The 24,449-nt window shown below is 34.9% G+C and overlaps 2 protein-coding genes and 1 long non-coding RNA gene across 11 annotated transcripts; 2 read left to right on the top strand and 1 right to left on the bottom strand.

Annotated features, from left to right (window-relative positions):
• The first annotated feature begins 4,813 nt into the window (after window positions 1–4,813).
• Window positions 4,814–8,816, top strand: LOC130993135 (OVARIAN TUMOR DOMAIN-containing deubiquitinating enzyme 1). Of its 3 annotated transcripts, none has more exons than XM_057917908.1 (9): window positions 4,814–4,984; window positions 5,847–6,112; window positions 6,866–6,931; window positions 7,007–7,090; window positions 7,208–7,330; window positions 7,632–7,684; window positions 7,780–7,829; window positions 7,944–8,044; window positions 8,342–8,816. In XM_057917908.1, the coding sequence occupies exons 2-9, from the start codon at window positions 5,945–5,947 to the stop codon at window positions 8,606–8,608; spliced, it is 912 nt and encodes a 303-aa protein (XP_057773891.1). In that variant the 5' UTR covers window positions 4,814–4,984; window positions 5,847–5,944; the 3' UTR covers window positions 8,609–8,816. The 3 variants fall into 3 exon arrangements, with proteins under 3 accessions (XP_057773891.1, XP_057773892.1, XP_057773890.1); XM_057917909.1 differs by having other exon boundaries at window positions 4,984–5,102; XM_057917907.1 differs by lacking the exon at window positions 4,814–4,984 and adding an exon at window positions 4,992–5,295.
• Window positions 8,817–9,214: 398 nt separating this feature from the next.
• On the bottom strand, window positions 9,215–17,247 carry LOC130993133 (protein MEI2-like 4). Of its 7 annotated transcripts, none has more exons than XM_057917900.1 (16): window positions 16,769–17,247; window positions 16,369–16,687; window positions 15,620–15,788; window positions 15,420–15,465; window positions 13,866–14,210; window positions 13,323–13,756; window positions 13,067–13,225; window positions 12,830–12,946; window positions 12,603–12,751; window positions 12,289–12,383; window positions 11,801–12,208; window positions 10,809–11,463; window positions 10,497–10,581; window positions 10,346–10,414; window positions 10,079–10,258; window positions 9,215–9,856 (listed from the first exon to the last, which is right to left on the bottom strand). In XM_057917900.1, exons 3-16 carry the CDS (start codon window positions 15,683–15,685, stop codon window positions 9,698–9,700), a joined length of 2,967 nt encoding a protein of 988 aa, XP_057773883.1. In that variant the 5' UTR covers window positions 15,686–15,788; window positions 16,369–16,687; window positions 16,769–17,247; the 3' UTR covers window positions 9,215–9,697. The 7 variants fall into 7 exon arrangements, with proteins under 7 accessions (XP_057773883.1, XP_057773887.1, XP_057773885.1 ...); XM_057917904.1 differs by having other exon boundaries at window positions 11,801–12,205; XM_057917902.1 differs by having other exon boundaries at window positions 16,630–16,687.
• A 4,287-nt stretch (window positions 17,248–21,534) lies between these two features.
• On the top strand, window positions 21,535–22,483 carry LOC130993132 (uncharacterized). Its single transcript, XR_009091585.1, has 2 exons — window positions 21,535–21,999; window positions 22,085–22,483. It is a non-coding gene; the product is annotated as an uncharacterized LOC130993132 (long non-coding RNA).
• The last annotated feature ends 1,966 nt before the right edge of the window (window positions 22,484–24,449 follow it).

Here is a 24,449-nt window from a genome sequence, read left to right as displayed (position 1 = left end):
GGTTGGGATGGTTGATACGGTGAGTTGGAAATGGGATACGGGAGGTATCTTTACAGTGAAGACTGCTTATCTCTTGAGCTTGGGTTACTATGATCAACATCTGCAGCAGAGCAAGGGTGATCGGAAGCGATGGACTCGGCTGGTTTGGAGTCCGACTATTCCGCCAAAAGTGAAGGTTTTCATTTGGAGAGCTTTAAATAATATCATTCCGACGGGCGTGAACTTGCGACAACATAAGGTGCCGGTGGATGGGATTTGTAGGCATTGCTTTAGCAGGTGGGATTCTACGGAGCACAGCCTCATATTTTGCCCGTTGGTACGTAACATTTGGAAAAGATCGAATTTTTGGTGTTTCCTAAAAAGCACTACTGATCTTCCGCTGTTGGAGATTGCGGAGTTGATAAGGAGGCATTTTAATGATGATGATTATGCGTTGTGGTGCATGGTTTTGCACCGGATATGGTGCTTCGTTTGCGAGGTGTGCCATGAGAAAGGCCAAGATACGGTGCTCCCCTCGGCTGCTGAATGTCACGCTGCCTTAGCAGCTTTTGGTGCTGCCAAACCCACGTTTGCTTGTGGAGAATCTCATGGGTATGCGGCTTGGAAGAAAGAAATGGTACCCGCCGCGAGCGGGAAGGCTGAGATGTGACGTTGATGCGCTGTATGACCCTCATCTACGGCAGTACGGCGTGGGAGTGGTGGTTAGAGATCACTTGGGAAGGGTGAAGCTTGCAGCGGCGAAGGCAACTCGGGTGAGTTCTTCGGCCCTTTTGATGGAGATTATGGCGGTTGTGGCAGGCATTACATGGTGCATTGAATATGATTTCTATCCCATTGAGCTGTTCACGGACTCTATGATGGCGGCGAGGGTGATGGCGTGCCCGGAGGAAGAGGGTCGGTTCTTGCCGGATGACATACTTGACATTCTTGTTTTAGCTCGTTCGTCCATGCTTATTAGTGTTAACCATATGTATAGGGAGGCGAATACTGTAGCTCATAATCTCGCGCAATTTGCGCGCTCTTGTCAGCAACCTGTCTGTTGGATTGCTGACTTTCCCCGATGGCTCCGTGATTTGCTATCGGTGGACTATCCTTAATATATGAGTTCGTCTTGAGTTTCAAAAAAAAAAAAAAACCGCAGATTCAGCTATTGAGGAGCATAGCATATATAATCGTGGTAACAGATGTTATCGTGGCTGCTCTTGTAATACTGGTTTACTAATTTTCAACACCACCACAAATTCTAAAAATAAATAAATAAATAAATCAGCGCCACTAATTAATTTCTATAAAATAAAATAAAATATAAGAATAGTAAAAAGAAAGAGAGATTATTTAGCTAACCATGTTAATTGTAGATTGAGACAAATTATTATGATACATGTAAGCAGACTATCAACACTGCAAAAACTATAACTAATTGCATCCAAAGATGAAAATTAAAGATGAGGTCGGACTTTTCACTTGAGTTTGATGGGCCATCGGTGCAAGCCCATTACACAAAAGACAATTATTACTACTTGATAAATCTCGAACATCTTAGACCGCAATTTCAGCTTGATTTGATTTTATTTTTCGAATTAAATCATTTCGATTCCATTTCACTACGAAACTTCTCTTCTATCTCAAATAATTCTGCCCGAATTCTGAATTCATATATATATATATATATATATATATATATATATATAGGGAGTGGTTCAATTGAGAAGCTCAAAGGTGTTGAGAAGTGAGAAGAAATTTACAATTTAGTACATTTTGATGAACTTTACTGTAAATTCTTATGAACTCGTGGTTGATCTGGGGTTAAATTCTTGGATGTAGCTTCTTTCAACAGGATTAGGAGCAATTTTTAATGTATGAATTTTATATAGAACACGTATGAATTCGCTGTATAAAGGTATGAATTGTGAAAAATAAATTTTTGCTACCTTCGGGATTCGAACTCAGGACCATAAATCCATCCAACAGGATTATGAATCAACCGTAGATCTTGATGATCTAAGGGCTGAAAATGATTCTTATTTTATATCTTAAGAAATGCTCTTATTTTAGCCCTTCCCTATATATATATATATATATATATATATATATATATATAGGGGAGGGCTACAGTGAAAACACTTCTTAAAATATAAATATAAACGTTTTTTAATGTACGAATTTTATCCAACAGGGTTACGAATTCATCCAATATGGTTACGAATTATGAAAAATAAATTTTTGCTACATTTGGGATTCGAACCCAGGACCATGAATTCATCCAACAAGGTTACGAATCAACCGTAGATCTTGATGATCTAAGGGCTGAAAATTATTTATATTTTATATTTTAAGAAGTGTTTTTATTTTAGCCCTCCCCTATATATATATATATATAGGGGATGACTATAATAAAAACACTTTTAAGTGTATAAAATATGGATGAATCTTATCCATTAGATCTTGATTGATCTAATGGCTTGAAATTAGCTTAATAATTTAATAAATAAAATACGAAAATGATGTAGAGGTCAAGTTAGTAATTTTCTTCCTATTTATTTTTGTCAAATCTTCTTGTTTTAGTGACCGAATCTTTTTTTTTCATTTTTTCATTAATCATTAAACACGTTACCCCACCTATTAAACACATCTAACCTAGAATTAAATTTTTTCTTGTATCATAAAAAAAAATCGTAATCCAAAAATTGACATTCACAAAACTATGCATCATCATGTGGTAATGCATACTTAAATATTCGTAAGATTAGAACAAAACTAATTCAGATTCATATAAAAAATTAATTCCTAGTACCATGAATCAGATTCGTAATCACAAACTTAAAAATTCGTAATATTAGAAACGAAAATTATTTCAGATTCATATAACAAATTAATTCCATTCACCATGAATCAGTTTTTAATACAAACTTAAAAATTCGTAAGATTAGAACAAAACTAATTTAGATTCATATAACAAATTAATTCCTAACACATGTATCAGATTCGTAATCACAAACTTAAAAATTCGTAATATCAAAGAAATATACTTTACAATTCAGAATTCACAAGAGTAAATGTTATACCAATTTTTAATCTTCTCCTAATTCGAAATATCCGATCTTCAATTTGTTGGTTAATATTAATTTACTCATTCTCACATAAATCATTTATGATATGGAGGAGAAATCTTTCCATATCTATGGGCGAGAAAATCATTTAAAAGAAATCTTTCCATATCTTCAAGTTTTTAGTCTGTCAATTATACCCTTCTTCCCATTACCATTACGAATTATAGGTGTAACCACCAAGAATCGTCAGTCTACTAAATCTAAGATCTGGGCCATTGATTTAAGTGTAATAGACGGATGGATTTTATCTATATTTTATACACTTAAGATTGTTTTCATGGTAGCCCACCCATATATATATATATATATATATATATATATATATATATATATATATATATATATATATAGGGGCGCGCTCCAGTGAGACCCCTTATTTTTCGTGTAACATGAGTACAATGAATAAGACATATAATACTAATGAACAAAACGTATATCTAATGAACAAGATGTATATACTGATGAAAAATAAAATTTAAAAATTCGTAATGAATAAAACATATATACTGATGAACAAGGCCGTATATACTGATGAACAATGCAGTATATACTGATGAATAACAAAATTTAAAATATTCTGCTCCCTCCAGGATTGAACCCTGCTAAAAAAAATCACCTTCCAGATACAATATCAGCCATAGGATTGATAAAATAAACGCATCAGATCGTGTCCTAGATCTCACTAAAATTAGGGGATCTCATTAGAGCGGCCCCTATATATATATTTATCATATATTGAAATTGACTTCATGGCGAAGGTGATGATGGTGAGGGTAATAATTATGGTTCATTCTTAACATGACATAATTTTCATGTATAAGATTACTGTATCATTTACGAGCTTGTCAATGTATTATTCAATCTATCTACTAAAAATAAAAGTCATGGTTCGCAAACTTGAATTAATATTTAATCCCCATGCCCACAAAAAAATTAGGAGCGATATGATATATCCATTATGAAAGATAAAACTTAAACAATACTCATTTTTTATAAAACATATAAATATACTCATTTAGAATATTTTTATCCTTGTATAGAGCATTAGTATAATTTGCACTGATGCTCGATCACTGATGTTCAACTTGTAATTGACAAATATCGAGCATTGGTGTATTTACCTCTATTGTTCGACTCGCAGAAATTGAGAATTAATATATTTATCACAAATATGATAATGTTCGATATACGCGATTCACAATGGTCAATGATTAGTGTATTTACCACTAATACTCGACATGCATTAGTACGTATAATTTCTTAAATACTACTTCCTCCATCTTAGTAGAATAGTCTTGTTTCTTTTCAGTACTGAGATTAAGAAACTTGTTTTTTGAGTGTAAAAATATGAAATGTGTGTGAGGTCACATTATACATTGTTTGTAGTGTAAAATCATTACCAAAAATAGAAACATGACTATTCTAGTGGGACGTCCCAAAAAAGAAAACATGTTTATTAGAGTGGGACGGAGTGAGTACTATTAGTTGAACATGTCGAGCAAAATTCGTGATTTTAGTAAATTTTAGAAATTAAGTAAGAGTGATATTGTCATTTCAAATTCAAAATGGGTAGTTTTTATAATTTTTTTAATAATAAATATTTTTTTATTTTTTATCTTTGAAAGATAAAAAGGGACTGGAATTTCAAATGCAGTAGGGGTATTAATATAAATACCGAAAATAAGAGGGGTACCTCTAGAATTATCCATAATAATTAAGCACGGTTGGATAAAACTAGAGTAATAATAAAAAAGAAAAGTGAAGCAGGCCCCCTCCCCTCCCTACCTCTTTCGCCCATCACTCTTAGTTGAAGAAGTGAGAGAAACTACGCAGATCAACTTTCTCTTTCTAAGGAGATCCACTTCTTCTATTCGGTGCGCCCTCTCCCTATTCCTCCTTCATTTATTTACACACATGAATTTGGCTACTCTTATTTGTTCAAATTCTTCACTATAATCCGTCTTTGTCTACAGAATTTATTGTTCAGTGTTTGTGCGTATGCTGTTTACACTTGATCTGCTAGCTACTTCATTTTCAACTTTCTCTTTTACTTTTTAGATTCGCTGTTGTTTTTTCCTTTATTTTTTTAGTTTTTTAGTTTTTCTTGGCCGAGACATTGACATTTACTATGATTCGCTTGAGCGTGGGAGAATTGGGATATGGGTTATCAAGAATTTAACAAAAGGTTGCATGAAGGGATATAAATTCTTGTGAATTTCGTATTGTAGCGTCAAGAAACATGTGATGTGTGCATTTAGGGTGAACTACTAATTAAGGGTGTGTAGGGTTTTTCCTTGATTGAGTCTCTGTTATATGCCTTCAGTCCATTTTAGTGCAGTTGGCGGGGTAATGGTCAGTCAAGCTGTCAGACAAGTGACATTCTATTTTCAGAACTGAGATGCACAGTCCTACTTTTCAATTTAGCACATATGCTATGCCTACATCCTCTTATAATGTGTCGGTTTTGTTCTGCAATCTTTTTTTCCATTTCTGAAGTCTTTGCGAGGGTATGCACGATCACATAAGAGTATCATATCGACTGGTATGGGAGATTTGACTTCTCTGATGGCCGTCTATAGTAATTATATATCTTACACTTAGTCAGCACATTGTACTATTCTCATCATGTATACTTGTGATTGGTGACTTTTTTCTCTATTTCTCACAATTGCATTTGCCATAAGGCCCATAACTTGTGATAGTTCATAAAACTGGACAATGCTATCTACGTTTCAGGGGTACAGGCTGTTTTCTGGTCATAAAACCTCAAGACCTGCCTGCTACCGTATTTCTATCTGAATTGTTGAGGAAAGTAAATTTGCCAACCGTTAAAGATGCAGAATCAGGATGGGCAAGCTGTGGAACCTGAAACGGAGACCGTAACATCATTGCCAACCTCTGAGACCAATGACTGGGCAAATTATAGGGATGATGAGGTTATGCAGCAGCATTCCGCCATACAGGCAGAGGAAGCTGGGAAAATCCCATTTGTTGGTGACAAGGCAAGAAAGCCCTTAATTCCTGGAAGCAATAATTTTTGTAGATATGCTATATATTGTATATCTATGATTATATGGTTACATTGCTTTTCTTATACTGTAGTCCGCTTGCTGCATGATACTCCCTCATTCCTGGAAAAATAGTCTGAGGAGAGAGTAGCACGGGTTTTAATAAAAGTCGTTGAGTGTATTGTGAGTGGAGAAAGGGTCCACCTTAGGGGCAGTGGTGTAGTGAATAATGGGGATAAAAGTAGTGGGCTATATGTGGTAGAATAGGTAAATAAGTTCATATAATGGGTAATATGTTGTGGGGGTAGTGACTATAAATGGTGAGTGAAGCTTCTTATTTGTTATATTTTTATGTGAACAATATTATGAATGCCTTTATCGTTATATGATAAGTTTTGGTGGATTCTAGACTAAATGAGTAAGGAATATCTTTTAGAAATCCTAGAAATTGATTTTCATTCTAGTCTGTCCAATATAGATGTGTGTGTAACTATTTGATTATTTAAATTTTGCCGGAACATTTTATAAGTCACTTGATTTGAAGTCGTTCCTGTTTGTCACTTTCTTGGCTTTTCTTCCTTATGAACTTTGAAATCATTATCTCCTTATGAGGAATATATTATTGATTTTAGATGCTAAGCTGATTTTCTTTGCTGTTATAGACCATACGTTAGGTGCTAATATTACAATTGCACTTATAGCTTCTTGTTAATTCATAGTGAATAACTTTTGGAAGTGAAATTGCAGGAGCCTCTCTCATCTTTAGCAGATGAATACAAGTCAGGAAACCCAATTTTGTTGGAGAAAATTAAGGTCCGCTTAATTGTTAGGCATTTTTCTGTTACATTCTCCTTATCCTCAGTGCTGGTAACTGTTGCCACTCTGCAGGTTCTGACCGAACAGTATGCTGCCATCAGGCGAACACGGGGAGATGGGAATTGCTTCTTTCGTAGCTTCATGTTTGCTTACCTGGTATGTTTGGTCGCATGTGTTCTTACAACTTTCACACAATCTTATCCCTGTTCATTTGGAATTGGTGCTTTAGTCTGTCTGTATTTTAGTTACTGAAACATTTAGTCATCAAATTAGGAGCATATTCTGGAATCACAAGATCGTACAGAAATTGATCGCATCGCAGTAAATGTGGAGCAATGCAGGAAGACACTTCTCAGCTTGGGCTATGCAGAATTTACTTTTGAAGATTTTTTTGCGGTACTTATTGAGTAATTTGAATAATTACTCTTTTATATTGGACAAAAATCTTAAAGAGTGATGTATGTTAATGCTAAAAATAATTTGCTCAACTTTCTTTATTTGCGTGCTCTGTTTGCAATTCTTAAAAGTTTACTTAAGTGCACAACCAATGTGTTGCTCTCAGGTACACAATTCACATGTATAGACAAAACTCTGGAAATAGTAATTAGGACATCTTAATTTTGGGGGAAAACTGATTATTTACTTAATGGTTAACATCCTGAAGCTTAACTTCCTTAATCTATCTACTTATTTTCAGCTGTTCCTTGAGCAACTTGAAAGTGTTCTTTCAGGGAAAGAAGCTTGCATAAGGTTCAGAGGATTTATTTCTTAATTGTGACTTTTTTTCTGTTACAACCCGCTTTGAACTTTCCTCCAGTGCCTAATATTTGTTGTTATGATCACAGCCATGAGGAACTTCTACAGAGAAGTAGAGATCAGTCTGTGTCTGACTATGGTGAGTTGCACTTATGGAACATTGCAATGGTATCAAGAAGTATATATCTGTATATATATAATTTGGCTGCTTATCATTTCCTTTATAAAAAAACTGATTATTTGTCTTTGCTAGTTGTGATGTTCTTTAGATTTATTACATCTGGTGAAATAAGGAAGCGTTCGGAGTTCTATGAACCATTTATTCAAGGATTAACTAATACCTCAGTGGAGCAGGTTGGTTCTGTGTAACTTCATAATTTGTTTGTTCAAGCTTTACTGTAGCACCTGTAACATTAAACCTATTTGATCATGAGACCCATCCTCCTTCCAGATCAAGCAGCCTGACATTAGATGTGCTTATAGAATGTAGAAGAAACTTTTATTATTATTCTTATACATAGCTGCATAGAGGCTTCACAAAGGACCTTGTTTTAGTGTTTGTGCATCTCTCTAAACTGTCTAGTTTGTGTGCTAATCTTTTATCAGTGTTAGTGCCACAATTCTGTTGCTTATATTCCTCCTGTGGTGCAGTTTTGCAAATCATCAGTGGAGCCAATGGGCGAAGAGAGTGATCATGTTCACATTACTGCACTGTCAGATGCACTGGGCGTGCCAATCCGCATAGTATATCTTGATCGCAGTCATGATGATAAAGGTAGCGTGAGCGTAAACCATCACGATTTCACTCCCGTTGTGCACGAGGTCACTGATGCTAATACCGGTGGTATTGTGGCACTTAAACCATTCATTACCTTGCTGTACCGACCCGGTCATTATGACATTCTGTACCCAAAATAACTTGTTTTTACCAGTACCGAATAAATTGGTGGCTGGTAATAATGGAAGCTTCTTGTGTGGATTTAGTGGGGTGATGTTTTCTTGATGATGACTTTTTAGAGTTAAGCAAAGTGGTGATATATTAGGCTATCTAATGAAACAGGAAAACCTTGGAAATCCAAACCTCTTTCAGCTTTGCTTACTACTAATCAAGTGGTAAACTTTGGCACGTTTCATCGCATATTTTATTTTTAATACTTTGTTGATGGTTCTCTGCTTCTATGGCTCGCATTGAGTAACTATTTCGAGGTCACTGGTTTCGTAGGGATTGTCGTATTTCCAAAAAATAGCGCAGCATTTAACACGATGTTGATGAGTAACAAAAGCAAGTGAGTATCGAGTATATTCTTTCATTTTAAAGAATATGAAAATGTACCTCAGATAGATGGCATCTACTCAGCAGCAACATGAAATGCAATAGAACAAAATATGAAGCAGAAAAAAACCAAAAAGAATATGTTCCACTAAAAAAAATGCAGGAGAAAAGCATAACGAAGTGCAGTGGGAAAATGGAACAAATGAAGTGGGGGGGGGGGGGGGGGGGGGGAATCAAGAAGTGAAAGTTACACATAGTAAAAAAGGAAATGATGCAATCCAGATGAATGACAACAAAATTTTTTTGTAGCAGTTTGTTACTGACTTCTCTTAGCAAATTGCCCAAAAAACAAGAGAAGATGAAAGCGGGGCCAAACAAAAAGTGCCAAGAGGGAAAAAAGGGAATGGCCTCCATACAGCATATTTTGCTTGCTCTCTCTCTATACACACATACAACACAACCAAACTTCTCAAAACGTCGACGTCCAAAATTTCGAAGCTCCACGATGTTGCTCCTTTGCTTTAGTAACCGCACCATAATGAATACTCCAATGCTTTTTGGTCAGGCAAATTGTCAATTTCTACACCACAACAATGCTTTCTCTCAGTCCCCAGTTACTACCCCTCTGCTCTTCTTCTCAACCATACCACACTTTAATGTACAATAACAAAATTTCAGGTACAATCACTAGCCCGTGTTGTTCAGTTTCTACGAGGTTAGTTGTCTCACAAAACTCAGTCTGACTCTTTGCCCGAACCAGAAGAAGAGTCTCCGTTAGAATAATCCTCTCCGTTGAAGGGATTTGAAGGGATTTCTTGATTGTTGTCCTCGGAGGCGCTGGTTCGAGTCTTGCCAGGCCTCGGTCGAATGTTGGGACCCATGGGGAAAGGAACCTGCATTGGAAATACGCAACGGTATACATTTTCATATTATGGCACCCTTTCATAATGAAATCTTATATCCCTCGACTGAAATAACACAATTCAATGGGAAAAAAAATGCAATACGTGCAAAAAACGGCGTAGTATAAGTCGTGAATATGTTGAGGTTTCACATGGCTACTATATCTGTATAAAAAACATTCCGATTCATCCAATCAGATATACATATCATACCTGATCTCCTGCATTCGGACCATCTGTATGAAAAAGTATAGGACGGCATCTTTTGTCTTCATTCATCAAGCTTGAATTCTGGAAGTGTGCAATGAGGGCGGCCTTCCCCTGGATCCGAGCATATGCCAAAGATGCCACTTTTTCACTATTAAACTTCTCCCATTTCTTTCCATTGAAAGTCTGAAGACAAAACCGAAAAGAACTCACTAAAATAGTGCGGTCAATTTAATACTAGCAAGTCTAGTATATGAGGAATCTCGGGTATACCTGATAAAAATGAACTATAAGTGCCGGATCAGTCATGTTTATAAATGCATATCCTACATTGCATTTGTTCTGCAAGAAAAAGAAACATGAAAGGTCAAAACAATGTCGTTCAGAAAAAGGAAAGCAAGTTACAAATTGAAATCAAACTTGCCTTAAAATCGATAGGTAAGTAAATGAAATCATAAGTTCCTCTGTGACGTTCATCAATTGCAGCCAGAAGCATCTTTGACGTGTACCTAGCAAAATTAGGTGTTCAGAAGAAAAACACAAACGACTAAGATAATAACTACGAATCCCAACAACGACGATCATGACAAAAATTTAAGTACATATGTAACATGCATTGACTATTTTCCATGATGTATATAGCCTATTTGCCACAGTAAGAATCAAGGCACCATTCATATGAGTTACAGCCAGTATAAGAATAAGTAACTCCAGAAATTACTGGACTACTACTTACTTGTTAGGGATGTTCTTTATCATTAGTGTAGTCCGCTTATCTTCTCCACGTGCAATTCTCTCTAGATCAAGCTCGAACTGTTTTTTGTTGTCAGGTTGACTTGAATTGCAATCATTTCTACGGGTTCTAGTTCGTTCATTAGGAGAATCAAATGAACTCATCATAGGAAGCATTTGGCCTCTTGCAGGGAAAATCATGCACCTCTGATGATGGGGATGCAATCCAATATTTTTGGAAGGCATTTGCACGTCCATACAATTTCCAGCAGGGCGGGGAAAGATGTTATGGGGGACAAATTCCAATGGATGTGGGGAATTACCAGAAATTCTCATGTTCCCAAGTGAACCAGGGTGAAATACAGAAGCAGCATCAGGCGACTCCCCAGCATAGGCATTCCTCCTGTCCCAGAGAGAAGGATTGACAGAAGGTGCTGATCCCACATGATGGCTATTTAGAGGTAGAAGTGGATTCATCATATGAGATGGTGCTCTTGGTACGGCATGCATCTGCGAAGGATGAGAAGCACCAATACCATTGACGAATGATGGTGAGTTAGGCCATAAAACAGCCTGAGGTTGTTGTGGATGATGGGAATTACTCCACATATAGTGACGCCCAGGAGGAGGGCAGCTCCCGTTTCCAGAGGAACCAAAAACTGAACAGAAAGGGTTCACAGCAGATCAGATGATGTGACAGCTTGCAAGTTATAGAAAGATTTATCATCTTAAAAGAACTAGGTGGCCCATCACATTTAATAAACAAATCTCTATTTGGACTTATTATTGTAAGAGTACTGATCAATTTCATTTGTTCTATCTTCCTCAAGTTACAAAGGCATTACCTAATGAGTAAAATCAGGTACAACATATGCATTTCTAAAGATGGGTCACCTAGGTAGAAGATATCGATTTTCTACCCAGTCAACAATTAGCAAAATGAATTAGAAAGATGCCTATAAAAGAAAAAGGAAACCAAAACATGGTCATTGTTACCTTCATTTAACTCGATTGACTGTCCATTAGGGCTAATTCTACGGAACTGGCCATCAATTAATTCTGGAGGTCGGGAATTAACATTCGCAGCTATATTACTTGGAGAACCAAAGAGAGGCCCATTTGCTAAACCATCATGATATTCAGGAAGAGAATGCGGATGAAGATTTGGTTGGCTCTGGAGCTCAAATTTCGGGTGGTTCCGTAGGTGGCCAGATTCAGCAATGCTGGATTGATTTCCAGATTCAACTCTTACTAGAGATGGTAAGCTGTTAGGTACACTAGATGATACGCCATGTTGCAGCACATTATCCAGGAGAGGACCAATATGACCACCATTTGTCGAAAGAGGGCCATGAATTCCATTATCTGTACCAGACAATGTACCCCCAAGCGAAAGTGATCCTGCTATTAAAATTATGACCAAGTCATGTATTGTTAGTGGATTCAAAGCACAGCAGCCATCCAAAATTGAGAAATAAAATTACCAGAAAATCCAGTTGATAGGTTATTTGAAGGGCTATGCTGCAACAGGAAACCAGATTCTTCCTGCTCCAGTTCTGAAGAGAAAGGCTGCATGAATCTATACATGGGACATATTAAGCTGTTAGATTCAACAGAAAGAAACATTTGCCATTGAATCCAGCCAATTGGCTTGGCAAACTAAAAATGCATTAAAAAATTGATTAAAATTTAAGTAACTGCTTGTAAGACTGGTTTCACAAAGGAAACTCATCTAGGAAGACATGAAGATTATGGATGTGAAAGTGGAGATAAATAATTGAGATTTGAAGTAATGCACCTTTGCGAGCCACCAAGTCGACCTCTTTCAAGCTTAATCTGCTTTCCAGCAATGTCACTCCGGTTCAACGCACGAAGTGCAGATTCTGCAGCTCTGACATCATAAAACTCTACAAATTTATGAGAAGACATGCCTGGAGCATCACGAATCTGCAAGCGAAAAAATAATTATTGCTCAATATGAATGTGAACTAGATATTATTCAACTAAGCTGCATTTAAGCTTCACCTCCTTTATTTCACCATAAACACCAAATATTTCACGGATTTCATCATTTGAAACAGAAGAATCAAGGTTGAAAATCACAAGGGTGCCCTGGTTTACATCCTTTTCTGATGGATTCTCCTGGAACCAATGATTAGCAAGACAACACATCAGCAAATATCTATTTGAATTTTACATAAGCGACGGGAAAAACAACAGGACCAAAGGGGGGTTGGACAAGGCACATTTGCAGAAAACCACCTTAGGAATTGAGAAATGTATATCAAGTTTACGACGCCTCAATGGCTTATTCTGGAGAGCTTTCATTGCATTGCAGGCTGCTCTTATATCATAATATGAGATCATAACAAACCCCCTATGCTTGCATGCTGTATACAGGGTGCGGATGTCTCCATATTGCTGCAATTAAAGTTTGACAAAGAGAATTCACCAGTAAGAAATCAACCAGAAAATTCTTGAAAAACAATTCAAAACACTGAAAGGTGATACTGCTTACCTCAAAAAGTGTTCTCAATTCAGAGTCTTCAACATTGCTATTTATATTTCTGACAAAGAGCGTCCTAGAAGGGTGCTCACCAAAAGGGTGTTCCCCACCATTGGATCCCAGAGATATCCCCAGCTGATTGTTAGAATTTAAATCAGAAAGATCGGGATTTCTTTGCAAGAAACTATCTTCTCCAAGTTCCAGTCCACCGACACTGCTAAACAGGTCTAGATCTTCCACATCTTCCACATTATTAGATCTTATAACACTGCCAAACCCGTCAGTCACACCAGAAAGCAAGTCATCATCATCCGGTAGAAGATTACCAATAGTTTGAGCCTCAAGTTCTTCCAGCGATTCAAAAACTTCATCCTCCTCATAATGGGAGGCCGCAGCAGCAGCAGCGAAGGAGTGACCATATGGACCGTTGTTAGATGACAATTTTACTGCAGGATAGTAACAGATTCATGGTTCATATCATTAATTTGGCAGGAGTTCGGATATTGAACAGACAACTTATGAATTAACAGACTATGAGAAAAGGGGAGTACATACAGTTTCTACTAAATAAATCTGACATTGAACTTGAAAAAAGGCCATTTTCGTACTGAGCACCCATAAGGTTTATTTTATCTCCATCAAAACAATATGGCACAGGCTGTATGTTCGAATTAGTTCTAGAACCCAGATCATGATCAACAGCGCTCGGCAAGGAGCGGCTGACTGCTCTATCTGCTCCAATAAGATGCTTTCCCAACGAAAGGTTAGCATTTCGACCACGACTGAGATAATAGTCAGGAAGAGCAAAACCATTTCCCGCATGTGATTCCAATGGGATTCTATTTTCATGAGGTGATGAAGCAACACCTTCAGTTCTTGGCGTCCCATCTAGTTTAAAAGCTGAAAAGAGTACAACACAAGTTACAGAAGGCCTCACCAAGAACTGTTGCTATAAAATACAAACAATAACATCAAGATAAACGTAATAATTTGTACATAACAACCCAGTTTCAGAATATTACAGTTACTTATAATACACGTGACTTTTCATCCCCACTGCAAAAGCATAGGTCATGTGCATTGATTGAAAGGAAATCACCAAAAAAGCACTTTTCAAGGGAATCAAAGAATGAGAACAGAATTGATATGAACTGTAGCAGAGACAAATCTGTAACCGTGAGGAACAAAATAACAAGACAATTTTGCACCCATCTATGCTCATGCAGTTATATATTCAGTTTCATTTTCTCAATAACTTAATTCATTTCAATTAAGACTCCTAACTCACGCAAACATGCATACCTTGAACAGAAATTCAGTGGATATCGCACAACCATGTATGTCTTTGAATTACATAGCCATCTCAGACTCATTGAAGAAAATAAACTTAACCTTCTAGGTCAGTGAAACACTGATTTAACCACATGCATACTTTCATTTCATTAGAAAAATGCAATACCAATCTACTAGCAAGGAGATTTCACTAATAAAAAATGTCTGCCACCAGGTAGGGATAGCTACAGCAGTCAAGGGAACCATAGCTGGCGAGTCTTATCTCCATCAGACATCAACTAACCTCATAAGTCACTACAGAATCTAAGTCATCATAGTGCATAAGCTGTATAATCTAGTCTAATAGCAATGATAACATAAAAAAGTATGTCTAATGTATAATAAAATGGAACAGTAGTAGTGAATATTGTAAAAAGCTGATTGTTTCCAACAAATACAGTTACCAAAAGATACCAGGAATACCAGAAATTCGGGTTTTATAGAACAAATTGAGGTCATGATGTAAAATGAAAGATCAAGTACCATAGACCAGCTAAAGAGATCTTCTGGGCAAAAAGAAAAATGTGTTTTTAACATACATAGTGGATTGTTCTATACATTATCTCGGTAAGAACATAAGTTATCTGTATCCCATTTTCCGCCAAGTTATTTTCTTCTTTTTCATTGTCCACTTTATAAGATGAGAATATCAGTAGCGGTCCTACCGGACCGGAAATCTTGCGTGAAACATGAACCTTCATATAACTTTATTATATCAAGCTGTGCCGGTAGGTTTAGAAAAGCAACCAACAATCTAAAATTATCATGAACACTCACCGCCATAGCCACTCATTTGGTCCATCTTCTTTACACCAACCTGTTTCTGCAAAATAAAGAAGCAAGAAATAATGTCTAATCACTCACGTAGCAAGCAAAACCATGTACGACGTTTGTGTGAAGACAAGGTAAGAGCAACGCAAATTGTACCACCAGAATATAGACCTTGAAAGGCATGACGTAGTATGTGTAAACAATACCTCATCGGACAAGCAGACCTCCTCTGAGAAGAAGGATGAAGGAGAAAAACCCCGAGAGTTCATCATTTCAGATAGCTTGGTTGACCCTTTCGGAAAAATCACCCCTCCCACCAATCACAAAAACGTCAATTCTATGTGGAAGTTAAGAAGATACAGCTTCAGACAGAACCTGCACGGACAATTGGAAAAATGTTAACATACGAGGGACAAAAAGAACAAGGAAAAGCAGACGCATGAACAACTGCCTGACAAGCAAAGACGAGACTAATAAAATTTTAAGTTAAAAGTAGAGCTGATTCATTTGATATTTTCAGTTTGATTAATAGGTTACCAAAAAAATAGTGCCAGGCCACCTACAATTCAACAAAATTCACATGATAACAGCTGCATTTAAGATCTCGCTACTATAAAGGTAATTAATTTTTACCAAACAGCAACTCAATTTTTTCACAAGAATATTTTCACCCGACAGCAACTCGAATTGAGCGGATCGAAGAAAAGCAAAAGTCTGCAAAAATTCAAACTTAAAATCACCAGAGAACGAGAGGGACGGAGACAGAGAAACAACCCCCTCGCCCGTCAAAATTCAGATAAATTAAACCAAAATTCAACACCGGATCACACAGTACAGAACCTCGGACAACAAAAAATTACAATCTTTGGTTTAAAAATACCAAAATCCTCTTTAGATCAAACAAAAGCCAGCTCAAATTTTCAAAAAGTCAAGGAAAAAAATCAACAAAAGTCACCTGTAAGATTACAGCATCATATCTCAGAACTCAGAACCAAAACAAGATAATACTGAAACAACAGAAAAAGATAAACACGGAAACGAGCAGAAGGGACAAGAGAAGGATTTTTTTAGCAGGCTAGAGCGATTGAGGGAGAGAAAACAAAGGGAGAATCATCTCAGAATTTAAGAATGACAAGAAAACGGAATAAATTGCGGCAAAAGGCAAGGGTAAGGGAGATTGAAGAAGAGATCTAGGTATCTGTGCCGTGCAAATAACCTCCTCCAAAGCTTCTTCGATGCCTTTCTCTCTCTTCATTTTTTCCTTGCTGTTTTCCCTACATTGCACGTTAACCACATGTATCATCTATGCTCTCTCTTTCTCTCTCTTGTTTGAATAATTTCTGTATAAAATATACATGTGAATTCTCCCTCTGTCTGTGTCAGACCCAATCGGCGTTTTCCTGCTTGCTTTGTCTCTCAACTGCCGCGCTTCCGACCGGAGATGACGTCACGTTCCGGCGAGGCACGGCGGAGATCCTGATCTCCTCCGCGCGCTCTCGAGCACAGAAAATTATGACACAGAATTTAAGGAGAAATTCAACTGTGACACAGAGAAAAAAAAGGGGAAAAGGTTAGAGAGAGAGAAGAAACTAGAGATCGGTTTTTATGGAGAATTTGAAGAGCGATGGAAATTGCAAGAAACGAAGAAGAAAAATAGAAAGAAATATAATTAGACTATTTCATTTTCATCCTTTTTCTTCTTCCCCTAATTTTTTTATTAATGTCTCACTGTTCGGATCAAACATATTATGCGAATTATCCTGTATGACGCACACTTGTTACACCGGCCACTTTTACCAATCATTGTTCAAACAAAACCCATCCCAGATTGCAACTCCATCGTTCATTGCTCTGCCCGATTCCATTAATAGTTAATAGTTAGTTATTTCTCTAAAAAAAAGTTAGTTATTCGAGTAATTAATCAAATTTATAACGTTATCATACATTGTCTTAATAGAGTGAATAATTAATTTATCATCTATTATATATCTTTCATTACACGTCAAGTTCAAATCAATTTAAAATAAATTCATAATTTTATGATTAAAATAAAATGAAAATTTTATTTGTATGCTACTTTTCCTCTATTTTCTTTTCCTTTTTTGTTTTTTATTTTATTTTATTTTTTTTACAAAATCATGTTGTTTCATTAATGAAAATGTATTTTAAATTAAAAAGCACGACAATAACTTTAATTTTATGGAGAACTATATTATATGCAAAAAGGGGGTTGATATGAACTATCATTTAAAGTTGTAAAATAAAGGGTTGAGATGCAGATTAGCCCCTGAAGGCCTCTATAACGTATTGCTCCCCTTACTCACTGTGTGTGCAAATAGGTCCCTATAGTCCGAAAAATTATACATTTAAACCCTTCTGACCTGACGTCGTCCGTGTCCATTAGTCAAACTTTTTTTTTTTTTAATTCTAATAGAAATTATTTTAATTTAAAAAATGGGGTCGAAGGTGAGCTTAGCTCTGGATTCGATGAATTCGACCATGGAGTCGGCCTGTCTCGAGTAATCGGCGGCGTCCATTTGAACGGAATCCGTCTTGGCGTCGGATGCAGACGACGGGATGAGGCGGATGTGGGAGGGGGAGAGTTGACGCCGAAAGGGCAAAGGAGGATTGGGATTCTTGGAATTCGATTTCGAAGAAGAAAAGTTTGGATTTAAAATTAGGGTTATTAGATTGGAAAGAGGCGGAAACAAGGGCGAATTCGGATTTGATTGTGGGGAATGAGAGTTCGGGCTTGGAGTGGAGCTGGTGCATATCGAAGAAGATTAGGGCGTGGAATGGGCGTGGGGTGGGGAGGGAGAGGATGCGGCGGAGGAGGGCGTCGGAGAGGCAAATGACGCCAATGGGGGACTGGGACTAAGATCCAATCTGCCCTCTCAAGATTCAAGAACTGGTGAGCAAGAATCTCCAAACCAGTCCGCTGCAAATCCAAATGAGAAAACGAAGGCAGATGGAGGGGAGGGGGGGTGAGGAGAGAGAGGTTGGATTGGATGTTGTTGTTGGTTTGGGAGTCAGAGTAGCTGCTGCTCCTGGTGTCGCGCTTTGACAGCCGGATTCTGGTAGCGCGGCTTCGACGACCGGTTCTGCTGCTTAGCCGTTCTCGAGGGGTACCGGACGCTGGAGGAAGGGAGCTGGCCTCGCCGGAGGAAGGGATTTGAATTAAAAAAAAAAAAAAGACATGGGCCTATTTACACACACAGTGAGTAAGGGGAGCAATACGCTATAGGGGCTTATACTTCAGGGGCTAATTTGCACCTTAACCATAAAATAAATTATATATATATATATATATATATATATATATATAAAGTTGTGAATATTTATATGTATGCTTTGTTATTTTCTTTATCCTTTTTATTTGAAATATTAATCATAGATATTAATTTTGTATTTACTTTTGATTATATAATAATTTTATTATTTCATCAAGTAGTTGTTGATTTGAGTTTTAGGCTCAACAACAAAATTTTGAAAAATGGGAAAAGGTCCAGCTAAGAACTAATAAATTGAATGTGAAAAAAACTTGTAGAGGAAGATATATAGCATTTCCTTATTTTGTTTTTTTTATTATTATGGAATGACTTGCTTAAATTTGATTTTAGGAGCCCTATTTATAACTTATTGTTTAGATACAATACTAAAGCCAATTTAGCCTAATTTTGTAGTCCAAATGATAGTAAAAATACAGTTTAAAATACACACGCTTTTGTCTTTCAACACTAATTAAATCTGATCAGCTTTTGAGTATGCTAAACGTTCTCCTTTAATTTTGACTTTTGTCTTCAGATCTGGCTATTCGTCTTAAAATCTGAATTCTTTGTAGTAGTTCTTTAGTTCATATAACTCAACTCTAACTAGATAGGGTTTACAATGATTTTTTAGATCTGTGAGTTCCAAGCCCGAGCTTCTTTTTGACATGCAATCTCATTTAAAATAATTTATGGATATTTTAAAATTAAATTGATTAATATATATATATATAACAAGATATATATTGCATAGTATATTATAGTGATATCTAGATTGAAGTTAATCAAAATTTAGTTTAAGATATTAACTATTTTAATAATATGAATTGAATAAAAGGATTATTAAAATATATATGAATTTTCATATATTTTTATATATAAATAAAAAAACACAAATATATATATATATATATATATATATATATTCGAATATTATTATTTTATAATATAAATGTTTATATGCATCACACATATGCAAATGCTAGTATTATGTAAATATGTAATTGTATTAGTCGTATTGATTTAATTGTATTAGCTAGTCGTATTGATTGTTAGGGTGGATAATGTCAAAAAAGTACTTAGATTTTGTAAATCATTAATGCCTTAATATGTTTCGTGTGAAGTAATGAAGTTTTAAATTTTATTTGTCGTGATGTGCAAACAATTAATTGTATTAATTGTGATATGTCAAGAACATGAAATCAAATTCAATAATGCTATTTGGATAAAATTTGTACGGACAAAATATGATGAAATACTTTATAAAATAAATTTATTTAAAAATTTTGATTTAAAATAAAATAAAATTTAGCTAGTTTTATTGTAATTTTTTTGTAATTTTTTAATAATCCTTTTTAATTATTATTATTTTTAAAATACACAAACTACAAATAAAATAACAAAAAAATTAAAAAATTGTTAGAAAATTACCAAAACACTACAATATGGAGAAAACAATAAAACTAACTAAATCCTTTTAAACTTGAATCAACATTTATAAATAAATTGATTTTAAAAAAATTTTAACCTTACTTTTGTCCGGACAAATTTTGTCCGAATAGTACTACTCAAATTCAATTAGTACAAAAATGTAATCGTGACTTAATTTAGTCGCAGTTAGTACAAAAATGTAATCATGCACCTTGTAATCACGAAATTAAATTAATCTTAAATTTATTATGTATTAGATTAGTAAGTAGTATAAATGCATAATGGAACGAAATTTTTGATAATTTGTCCTGAACTCCATCAAATATTCAACATAAAACATAGGCTATGTACAATACATTAATACTATAACTTATAAACAAATAAAAATTTGTGTAAGAATTACGATCGAAATTATACCTATATTTAAATTTAAGCCAACATTTAATAATATGTTAACAATTTTATCAACTTATAATTACATTTGAATTCTAATATGAACTAGTACATTCGCCCGTGCAATGCACGACGGACATAATTTTGTATCAAAATTAAACGATGTAGTGTGTGTATCGGCTAAGCGATTAGGGGTTAATGTCTAAAACCGAAGGTCTTGGGTTCGAGCCCCTGTGGCGCGGCCTTTATATTTCTTTATTTAATCATGTTAATTTATCAAAAATAAATAAATTAAATGATGTATCAAATAAATAAAAAATAAATATTAAATATAGTTAGAATATAAGTAAATGTAAATTATTTTTTCTTAGAAAATAAAATAATGTACATCAATTACTCAGTAAAGATCCTTAATTTTATTTTATAATTTTGAAAAGTATCGTTTTTAATTTTCCATCTATTTGATGGAAAACTTTATTTTCTTCCCTAAAATTATAGAATAAACACATCATTCAAATTTAAAAAAATAAAGAAATAATAAAAAAAGAGTTTTCACATCACAATATATATTTTTAAAACATGAGCTAATCATGCATAAAATTATTTTTTCTAAATTAGCTCATTACCTATGTCATCTTATTAGAAAAGCTTCGATTAATAAGTAGGAAAATAAATTATATTATTAGAATTTATTAGAATACTAATAAAAGAGTTGAATAATTATTTGATACCAAATCAATGATCTTGCATTTATATTTAATTTAACATATATATACAGATATTTTTTATAAATAAAATTTGATTTTTTAAAAAATCATCAAAATATGAAAAAGAGAATATGAGAGAGAGAGTACAGAAAATTGAAGAGTGCGTATGATGAAAGAGAGGAGATAGGAGAGAAAAATATATTAGATTTGTTGAGTTTTATAAATACTATTTGAATTAATTCTTTAATTACAATTTTGTCACAAATTGTGTTTTCGTATAATAAATGGATATCATCTAACAGTTAGAGACAAGGATTTGTGGAAAATTGTGGCACCCAAAATGTCGTAGGAGTAATTGTTAATTGGAGTTTTTGCATATAAATATATTTTGGGAGCTGGGGCGGTTGGCGTTAAGGAAGTAACGGCGTCAAGTCAAGTGCGATCGGGTAAGAAACACGCTGGGTGTTTGTTAGTTGGATTCCGGTTTTATCTATATGATGAAAGGACGAAAAAGGGCCTGGGCTGCTATGCTGATTAGGTGGGACGGGCAGGTCGAGTGGGCCTTCAAATCTGTGCTGTTTCTAAGATAATGCAGAGAAATTTTTTTCAATTAATTAACATCACCACTCCCATTTCTCTCTCTCTCTCCGAGAAATTGCAGACAACTTTGATTTGAAGTTCTCCGTTTTCTTCTCCGGCAAATTTCCACCGTCGTTCGCTGTTGCCCTTGTCTACGTTGCTCCCTTTCTCTCTCTCTCTCTCAAGTTGCAGCTTAATAAGAGATTCACAGTAACAACTTTTATTTTCTTAGAGCCAATTCACAGTCGTAAGAACTTACTACAATTTATTCAATGGTTGTAGTCTACATCGACAGGTGAAGCTGCAGCTGCAGCTGGGGTGGCCAGCCGCCGAAATTCCTCATCATCGACGACCACTGCCAGTCCACTGAATCGGAAGCTTGTGCAGAAGAGAGGGAGAACAAAGAGAGACAAGGGTGAAATCAGGAGAGAGAGAGAGATGTGGAATTTAAATTAAATTTTGATTTTTTAAAACTTATTTTATACTAATTAAAACGATAAATTGAATTTGGACAAAAATTTAAATTGTGGAAAATTCACAAGAATATCTAAATTAATGTACTCCATTTATTTATATCTTTAAAACTTTGCGTGCAAAATCAAAATTGACCCAAAGTTATAGATATAAACAATGTAACAAAATTATCCCCAAAATCAATTTTTTAGAGATTGAAAAAGAGTAAGAGGCTAAGAGCTTTCAATGTGGTTAAATAGGATTAAAAATGTTTAGAGTTAGGAAACCACATACTCTTCCGCGTAATACGTCGACTTTCAGAGTCCAACAAATTTAACTTGAGATATTATTTTTATTACATTGTTTAAAAGTTGAGTTGCACGTCTCGAAAAAAAAAGAAGAAAAAAAAAAGTTGAGTTGCAAATTAGGGTATAAACATTAGAGCATCTTTTTGAAAAATGATTAAATTTTGAAACACTCTGGTATATTTTTTGTTTTATATATATCACAATTCGGTATAACAAAAACTGTTGATGGCAATAAAAGGCATCCAATTATTTTTTGCTTATTTGCATATAATTTCATCGTAACGCCTATGATAATTACTTATGTGGGGATACATTTTTTTAAATGGTTGCAGCTAGTGGACCAAGGTCGATCAAATTTTTAATTTTGAACTTATTACTTCATCAAAAGTTTGGGACCCCATTTTTATTACATCATCATTTTCGTACAATTTCAATGTTATATCTCCCTCCCTTCTAGATAACTCACAACAATCTATATCAGTGCAGTATTTTTACAGTCGCAGTTACATAAATACATAGTGCTAAAAATAGAAAGGAGGTAGATTAAAAGTAAAATAAAAAAAAAATAAAAAGGAGAAAAAACTCAAAAAGTGGGAAATGCAAGAATTGTGATGGAGCAGGTTTTTGATTCGAAGGCCAAAAGCTAATGCAACGTGTCGAGATGCTACTGGATTTACATAATTATCTTCTTTGACGCTTTTGGCAGTGCATACAGCAGATGTCAATATTATTCTAATCTCATAATTACCTGCCAAAACACCATTAATTATTTCTTCGCTACTTTTCTACTTACCGCCATCTCAACTAATTCTCACAATAAACTAAGTACATTAAATTACATAGAAAAATTATAGTACTACTACTCCATTTAATCACATTTGGATGAATAGTAATTTCATATAGCGTGTTTAATTAATTTATTTTTTTGAATTTAGCGTGTTTAATTTTAAAAGCTCAAAAATTGCATTTGCAAATGTTTAAAATACTATAACTATATGCCATTTACGCTACAAAATAGAATAATGGATCGTATATTTAGGGTGGATGGGATATTTATTATTTTTATGAGCTCACCACTATGCGGCGATTAGTGTTACAATTTTTATTATGCTATTAGTCATTATGATACTTCACTTGTGCATTATACTAATTTATTTTTTAATGTTAAGGGTTAATTTGTCTTAGAAGTTAGAACTACAATAATATTCCATTTTTAATCTGTATATGATAATATATTCCATCATGTGGACAAAAGGAAAGTAATAAACTCATTAATAAATTTTAGTAAAAGATAAAAGAAAATTGTGTATGCAAACTTATTGAATGTTTACAAATTCTATCAAACTTGTATGACAAAAATATCGGTTGTTAAGATTATTTTTTTTTTGTCCCCTAGGGGACACCAAGCGGTGCGACCTCCTGTGTGTGAACAGTGAGGTCCCGGGTTCAAACTCCACTGCTCCCCCTCCCCAACTCCCCCAAATCAAAAAAAAAAAAAAAAGATTACTTTTTTTTTTTTTGACTTGGGGGAGTTGGGGAGAGGGAGCAGTGAGATTTGAACCCGGGACCTCACTGCTGTTTCTTGTTAAGATTACTTTGATCACCACTCCAGTCACATACACGTAAATAAAAAAATGCCAAATTCCATTATTTTCGGATCACATATTAAAAATATTTACATGACGACTTGTACTAAAATATAGTTAAACATAGTTTACACGAATCCCCATCCAAATTATTAAAACACAAAATATTTTTTTAACATGTGTTAGGTTCCTGAGTCTATTTTACAAAATAAAAACATGAGTTAGAAATAGAGGATAAGGTTACTCTCTCTTTTTTTGTTGGTACAAAAAATTTCAAATTTGCAGCAGATCTATTGTTTGCTAATTATGCGGA

This window comes from Salvia miltiorrhiza, chromosome 7, assembly GCF_028751815.1.
Source record: "Salvia miltiorrhiza cultivar Shanhuang (shh) chromosome 7, IMPLAD_Smil_shh, whole genome shotgun sequence".
NCBI lineage: Eukaryota > Viridiplantae > Streptophyta > Magnoliopsida > Lamiales > Lamiaceae > Salvia > Salvia miltiorrhiza.
This window is presented reverse-complemented; position numbering and strand designations above follow the sequence as displayed.

Bases quoted from the DNA above. Each gene is read 5' to 3' on its own strand.
- LOC130993135 (XM_057917908.1), top strand. From the start codon at position 5,945: ATGCAGAATCAGGATGGGCAAGCTGTGGAACCTGAAACGGAGACCGTA. The intron at 7,331-7,631 runs GTACTTATTGAG...ACTTATTTTCAG, and splicing joins CTTTTGAAGATTTTTTTGCG to CTGTTCCTTGAGCAACTTGA. The intron at 7,685-7,779 runs GTTCAGAGGATT...TTATGATCACAG, and splicing joins GGGAAAGAAGCTTGCATAAG to CCATGAGGAACTTCTACAGA.
- LOC130993133 (XM_057917901.1), bottom strand. From the start codon at position 15,685: ATGATGAACTCTCGGGGTTTTTCTCCTTCATCCTTCTTCTCAGAGGAG. The intron at 12,947-13,066 runs GTGGTTTTCTGC...CATTGGTTCCAG, and splicing joins TACATTTCTCAATTCCTAAG to GAGAATCCATCAGAAAAGGA. The intron at 10,259-10,345 runs GTATACCCGAGA...TTTTGTCTTCAG, and splicing joins TTATAGTTCATTTTTATCAG to ACTTTCAATGGAAAGAAATG.